Raw genomic sequence first — 7,961 nt, 5'->3', positions numbered from 1 at the left:
AGCATTCTGCACTATTTCCCAACTCCAGGTTTCTTTTTCCTTTTACTCAGTTTCCTTTTTATTTGTAACAGTCATTTTGTCTTTGAATTTATAAACAATGCTACCATAGGTTAGACTTTCAATAGTTTAATACTCAAGCCAATGCTTTTAAGTTTCAGCTTCCTAAACACAAATTTTGATTTTTAGCACTTATGCTTTGGATATTTAAAAACTAGTAAATTTAGAAATTGATCACTATGTCACTAAGAGTTCTTGGGTCATTTTATTTTTTACTTAGAAAAAAGTGTTTCACGAGAAATAAAACTTTTAATCACTGGGATGCTCAAATTACTTACCATCCCAATTTAAAAACACCTAGTTTGTCTAGGTTAGGTAGCTGTTCATGAATTCTGAGTACTACGAGTCTTCTCATTTCCAAAAATAATTTTGTAAGGAAAAATGATTTTCTAGTATCTACAATCACTGTTTCTATACTAATTACTTCCTTGGATATATGCAAACACTGGTTCCCAACTCATCCTCTGCAAAGAATGGCCCTGGCCTATTGTTTTACCTAAGTCTTCTCTTCCTTGTATACACTAGGAAAATAGTTGTGTCCCTTTGCATAACCATAAATGCTACATAACAACATTGGTTTAGGGCTTCCCACATTAGATGACATCAGCACTAAGCTATCATTTCCTACTCAGTCTCAATTTCAGTATTCCTTCCTAGGTCTAGGACTACTGAATAGGTGGCTAGGTGGTTCCTTTGGTATTTCTACTACAGCAATTACCAAAATATTACAGCTACACTTTTTTTAAGAAAATGAGCATAAGGACTATGGGCTATTTCCATCTTCATTACCAAAAATAATTCAGCATAGTGTTAGGCATCCCATTTAATGTACTGTTAATTAAAATTAAACTGGATTGTATTTATTTTTGTCCTTACAATCTAGAAACATCTCAACTTTATCTTCTATTGATTCAAATGTTTATCATTTTAGACATTTCTCAAATTTAATGCATCTAATTTTACTACTTTCTCAACTGCATATTAATTTCATTTTGCATCTTTGCCTGTATAATTTTATGACTTTCATTACTGGGGTAGGCAGTGGAACCACCGAAATAAATCCCCATCCTGACCTTTATAGTTTTTTGCACTTTAAAAAGTATAAGTTGCAAACTGAGTGTGGTGATGTTTGTGTGTAATCCCCACACGCGGGAGGCTGAATGGTGGGAATTTAAGGCCAGCTTGAACTACACCATGAGACCCTGTCTCAAAAAAAAATAAAAGTATATATTTAAAAAATCTTGTTTATGACAGTAAATCTACTTCACAGTGAAGAATCAGAGCCTCAGGGCACTGACTTTTTTTGTGCTGTAATTATTCATATATTCCTCTTCTATTTGCTTGTATCTCTTTCTCTTTGCTTTTATCTATTAAAAGGCCTGGTTTAAATGAGGAAAAGGGTAAGATTAGATTACACAGAAGTTGTTTGGCTATTATGGCACAGGGACTGACATACAACTACACCCACCTGGTGCCTTGACAAAAAGAACAATGGTGAAGGGTAGGTAAAAGAGAAGGAGAGAGGGAGATGGAAAGGTAGCACAACAGAGATGTCCCAACTTTTCTTTGCCACTATCCATGGTAGATGCCTGCAGACCTTCCTGAGAAAGAGGGAAGGAAAAAAACAAAGAAGCAAAGGAAAAGAAAGGGAGGGAAAAGCAAAGCAAAGCAGGCAGGCAAGAATGTGTTTTGTGAAAGATTTCTACTAACGTGTCTTCTCTTGAAAAACAGTGACAAAAGCAAATGTCACTTTTGGCCTTCTCTTCTAAACAAATTATTCTGAGGTGGTAGATGAGGAAACATATCCCAACATTCTAAAGCAAAGTATTGAGGCTAGCTGTTTTATCGTAGGATGAAAAAGGTTACAGAGTTCATTAGTAAAGTTGAGAATATGACCAATCATTTGTTCTATTTTACTATACTTGCATAATTTTTAAAGTTTCACAACACCTTTTATGTATTTTTAAGGAAATCTAGGGCATGGATACAAGTGCATTGGGTATATGGAAGGTTTTTCACTGTACCCTTCCTACTGGCACCTTGGTTATAATTTTTAAGCAGCAAGTTTGTTACTATTACTAAGCTGAATAATAAGTACCATACCCCAAATCTACTTTTTGACAACTGCAAAGGGTTGTCTAGGATAGATGAAATTGATAGGAACTGATCTTTAAGTGTTAGATTAACACATGATACAGGAATAAGTCATTCAATATGGATGGTATGTAAATGATAAATATATGGAATATCTTACAAGTGAGTTTCTAGTAGTTCCAAAAAAATACTAACTTCCCTACATAGGAAAGATATTTACTATGCATAATTTAAGTTTTTTTAAATCAAATATATCTCTTTTGCAAAGCAACATTATTTTTCAAATGAACACAAAGCCAGTCAATTGGTTCTGAATAAGTAGTACCAATTTTATTTTAACTCAACGTGCTGAAATGCAAAATATTTTCAGCAACAAGATACAAATAGCATGTATCTCATCATTAACATCAACTGATTAAAAATGAGGCTGAAAAGTTCAGTAAGCTTGTACACGTCAATCTTGAAAGTCAATTTTCCTCAGAACTAATACTTAAATGATTTTAGCAGTTTTATTTTCGAAAATGGGACTCAAGTCTTATCTTCAATTTAAAAAAGTGAATGCAAAATCAAATAGTTTACAGTATACAATAAGTTCTAATAACAGAAAAAGGTTTAAATATAAGAATTCCTTTCAAACATAATGTTCACATACTACAAACAGAAGACACTGTGTGATTTCATTCCTAGTGAAGAAGTCTTGCATATGGTAGGCACTCAATATTTGTTCAACTGGACCTAAAATTTGTATTATTCCACGAACACTTAAATAAAGTAGAGCATTTTATAACCTGTATAAAAGAGGTTTGCAAAATACCCTTATGTGTGCTGAAAAGTGCTGTTTTTATAATCTGAGAACACTAAAACAAACTCACTCACTCCCTTTTCCAGAATACATTGACTGCTTTATCCATCATAAATGGCATGCATGTCCAGTCAGATTAGCTCATTTCTCTCTACATGACTAGAATCAAAACTTGCTGAATTAGATTTTCAAAAACTTAATTTATCAAAGTCCCTGTTGCATTTTAGTAACAGTGGGTAGTACCTATGATCCAGAATCTATTTATTATTTGTCTGCATTTCGGCAGTGCTGCAGATTGAATCCAGAGTCTCATGCATGCTAGCGCTACACCCTTAGTTCTTATCCACAATTTTACAATGAATTTTACTTGGATTTTAAATTTATGCACGAAATTTTAAATGGGAAAATTAGAAATTATACATTTGAGAATTTAAGTTTTGAAGTCTAATTAAAAAAAAATCAATAACGTTCATGACTTGAGATTTTTGTTACCATTTTAAAACATAATTGATGTCCTTAAAAGGCACTGTTTTTACATTTCATCATGCAGTAAATTAGTCACATTTTTGAGAATTATTCCTATGTCAATTGTTCCTCAAATTCAAGCACATTTAAATATTTCAACTAATCTGAATGTTCAACATTTAACTGAGTCCTATCTTCATAATCCACTCTTCTGAACATATCACACACAAGCCCAAATGAACAGACACACACATGCACAGATACACACACACATACTACCCCCCCCAAATGACCACATAATTCATGCAAGGTTCTCCAATTACTATTTGAAGACAATGACACAAGTAATTAAGGAGGTAACATTGGTAAGCCATATTATGGCACCTTCATATTTGTGCTCCAAATACCAGTACACATTAAAATTAAAAAATGAAAAAGGCACAAATAGAGAGTTTCTAATTCTTAGTTGGAAGAAAGTTATCCAATGGCTACTTTTCAATTGTGTTATATTTAAAACCAGTCACTACTTTCTAAGCAAAAGCCTTCTCAGTTAATAAAAGAAAAATAGGAGCAGACTTATAGTAAGGCAAATCTGCTCTAGACAGAAACTGCCTATTTTAAATAAAATGTATGCAGTTTAAGATGGTGGAAAGGGTGGGGAAAGCTAGTAGAGCACTCACATAAGAATACATTAACAGTTTCTTTTTTATCACTGCCTCAAGAAAACTATACTAAAAATATACATAATAAATAAAAAAATAAATCAACTACCATACAATTCTATTAGTATAATGGTAGGCATTATCTTATTTGAAAAGTGGACATTTCTACAAAAATGAATATTCATAATTACAGCACAGTGTTTGACATTTTGGGTACAAAATGTGCTACCAAACTTAAAAAAATCTTTATAATAAAATCCTTAAGATTTGAAATAAACACTGGAGTTAGGAAGCTGAAATGCTTACTAAATGGTGTTATGGAAGTACATGTAGTTAGAATGTAGGCTGAATCAGTTAATTAATTCACAATGTACTGGCATGGTGTGCATTTGGTATAAATGGATACACCATTTTTAATATGTGATAACGTAATTCTATAGCCAGACAGAATTTTTGTTTTCTTATAAATAAGATCCTCGAAAAATCATACAAGTATATGTGTGTATTTTTAAAATTGTACATCATACTGGGCGTGGTGATGAATGCCTGTAATTCCAGCAAAAGGACTGCTGAGACAGGATCATCACCACAAGTTCAAGGCCAGCTGGAGCTACTTAGTGGCTTTGAGGCCAGCCTGGACTATATAGCAAGACCTTGTCTCAAAAAACACAAATGAACCAATAAAATAAAATTGAACATCATGAATTTCAGAGGCTTAATCTTAAGGTGAAATTCGGAAAGTGAATTTCTACCTGCCATTATACTCTTATACAGGATAAAATCCATTTCTAGGTCAGAATCTTTCTTCTATTCTAAGGGATTCTTCAAATTTTAAATTTAAGTTACACAGTGAAGACTCAAACTAAAATAACTGACAGTATGATCTTTTCAAAACTCTAGACTGTTTTGAATAATAAATGCTTACTGGACAGTGTTCAATGTAAATACGAATCACTCTTTATACATTAGGATCACTTCAGTTAACATCTAACAAAGAGCAAAAATAACATCTATTTTATAATTTCAAGCTTCATCGTTTTTCTTTGTCCTGAATGCAAAAACTAAAATAAACAAATTTTACTCTGGAAAATAAAGTTAAATATGCAAAGATACAAGTATGCACATTTTTTTCCAGTGACACTTTTCCTCTTGTGGTCAAATATAAATCTTGCCTAAGCAGAACACTGTCACCATGACAGTGGGTCAGATGTGGTTCTCTGATACCAATCACACCTGCTTCTCCAGAACAAGGACCCAGAACAAACCTTACAACTATCAGTGAATGTTTTGTGTGTGTTTAAAGCTAAAATTCACTTGTAATAAAAACTGGCCCATGAAAAGCAGTTTATAAAATAGTTTATCCTGTTCACATTATGCAGAATTTCAATAATCCACAATGTTAGTACAGTAACTGAAACACAAAGAAGAAAGTAAGGGGAGAAAAAAGCTTCATAGCATGGACTGACAGTCTAAGGGTTCTCTCCTTTACTATGCATCTTCCATGGGCAAATAATATTTGTTCACTGTTTGAAGGAAGGCAAACTGTCCAGAATTCATTTATTGTTCAGGTGCCTTTTCCAAACTATGATAAAATAGGAATTCAATAAGGAACATCTGAAATCCAAACCAATTTACCTATAATCAAAGATCTCTTTCCTATCAATTATCACAAACATCCTAGTTTCCTCCCTTTGTCTTAAAAACTTCTTTGAAAAGTTAAAACATAATTATACATTATTAATTCCCTCAAAAGCAAAAAATATATGTACCATTCAGCATAGAAAAGTTACACATTAAAAGTGCATATATATTTTTCTTACTTGGCCCACTCATTAAATTTACATTTGGTCAACCTTATTTTTAACATGTACAGAATTCTTCATATAAATGTAGATCATTATAAATTAAAAAAAATTACTTCAGCATAAAACATGCTTTCTTCTTATTGAAATCTTAACCTCAATCATTTCTCTACCATTGTAAACTTGGACACACCCACAGTTTCTTGGACAGTTAACACAGACAAACATCACAAATTTTAGCATAATTTGGGCCAATTCATTGCATATTTGCCCCTTGAAACGAAAAATAAATTAGAATTGAAGCAGTGTATTGCCATAACCTACCCTCAAGGTAAGCAGGTTCTCCTGTATTTATAGAACTTAGATTGGACATACAATACAAGTGCTTTAAAGGAGAACATAGTTTTACATGTTGAAATAGCTTAGGACAAGTCCTATAAAATTCAGTTTTCCTTTCTCAAAACAATGGAAGATCCTTTTGAAACTTATTATCTTCAGTTATCAATATTACTGCATTATGGAGCTAGTGCAATCCTGCATAGCCTTGGTCAAAATGACAAGGCACAATAAAAAAAATTAAAGTATTATATGAACAAGAGAAGTCACTGAAGATAATTTAAGGCCTTGAAGTGAATTAATCAGTCTAATTTAAAGCTGAAGTATAAAACCATAAATTATCCACCTGAAATGCAAGCAATATGCCTTTTCAGCTTCTGTTCTGCAGACAAGAAAACAGAAACAACTCTCGCTTATGGTTTGTGTGTTAGAATCCTTCTGGACCTGGAGGAGTAAAAGTCAATTCCATTTCTTTTTACTGTTCATGGAAGATTTCAGGATTGCTTTAGCCGTTTGCGTGGAATGCCAAACTGTGGACACTGTGCAGATGCTAGTGCTCGGAAGGCTTCTGCTACTAAGTGAGGGTGAGACTGAATCATAGACTTCCACCCTGATGTTTCCATTATGTCAGTGGCTTGGCTGAAAAATAAAATTTAGTGATGTTTACTAAAAGATATTTTTTAAAATGCATTGTTTGTCTTGTTAATATTTTTTAATCTGTAGATTTTGAAATATTTGAACAAATATGTACTTAACCCATTTCAATTTATTAAGATATCATACTCATCTTACTGGTATTTTCCGTTGAAACTGAACTCTTAAAATATTTCTGGGAGAACAACTTCCCTAAGTAAAGCACAGTCTCCATAGTTCTGCTCTCATTGCTATCATTTCTGTACCAGTTCTCTGAAGAGTCTTCGGCTCTTTTTATACTTCCCTCTTATAAGCATGTTTGTTCCAGAGTTCCAACATTTGCCCTCTTCTCCTTTAACATGTATTATTTATTTTATCTCAACCACTCTTCAGAATTTTAATTATCATATTCAATGATAACTAATGATCTGCTAAATCCCAGGCCCCCCCACAAATTTTATTTGTAATCATTTGTTCTTTTAATGTGCCGCAAGGCCCACAAATTCATGACTGTCAGATTATCATAGCTCCTCAAACCCCAAATTCTTCCCTTTTCATTTCCAATCAGCTTCGACCACAGCTCAATGATTCAGATTAGAAAACCCGGGAATAGTCCTAGAATCTGTCCTAATTAAATGTCAAAAGTTCTTGTTTTAATTTTCGAATATATCATGAATCTCTGGTTTAGGCCTTGATCACCTCGTATTTAGATTATTACAATAGTCTCCTAATTTGTGTAGACTCCTGTCTTGCTCCTCTCAATCTAGCTTCCAAAATATGCCATAGTGACATAAATACGACTGCATCATGCTCTCCTCTATTGTTCTTTACCTAAATCTAAGGTTTTAGAAAGAAAAACAAGGCTCCTTATTGTTGCCCAACTATCTTTCTGCAGCTTTCCACTTCCATTTTTCACTTTTATACTCTAGCTTTTTATACTCAGGTACTGAGGTGTTTATTATACTCTATGTATAACATGCTCCTCCTGACCAGAGTAAACAACTGCTCAAACAACAAATCTAGTTACCTTTCTTTTCCTGTTTTCTTCTTCCCCTTTAACCACTCTCTATTCAAATAATATCCAAATTTATAGAGTCCTAACCTGCATGT

The 7,961-nt window shown here is 33.1% G+C and overlaps 1 protein-coding gene across 4 annotated transcripts in view; it reads right to left on the bottom strand.

The window, feature by feature from the left end:
- Positions 1-2,498: 2,498 nt before the first annotated feature.
- The window catches only part of Spopl (speckle type BTB/POZ protein like), a 54,212-nt gene continuing 48,749 nt past the window's right edge, over positions 2,499-7,961 (bottom strand). For 2 of the 4 annotated variants that reach the window (XM_010606142.3, XM_019204832.2), the window contains one exon: positions 2,499-6,857. In XM_010606142.3, coding sequence (XP_010604444.1) covers positions 6,713-6,857 — 145 coding nt within the window. In that variant the 3' untranslated portion in view covers positions 2,499-6,712. The remainder of the gene's footprint in view (positions 6,858-7,961) is intronic. The other 2 variants (XM_033757231.1, XM_010606141.3) reach the window with 1 other exon arrangement.

The sequence above is a fragment of the Fukomys damarensis genome, unplaced genomic scaffold (genome assembly GCF_012274545.1).
Source record: "Fukomys damarensis isolate Sample0158 unplaced genomic scaffold, DMR_v1.0_HiC HiC_scaffold_29, whole genome shotgun sequence".
Classification (NCBI taxonomy): domain Eukaryota; kingdom Metazoa; phylum Chordata; class Mammalia; order Rodentia; family Bathyergidae; genus Fukomys; species Fukomys damarensis.
This window is presented reverse-complemented; position numbering and strand designations above follow the sequence as displayed.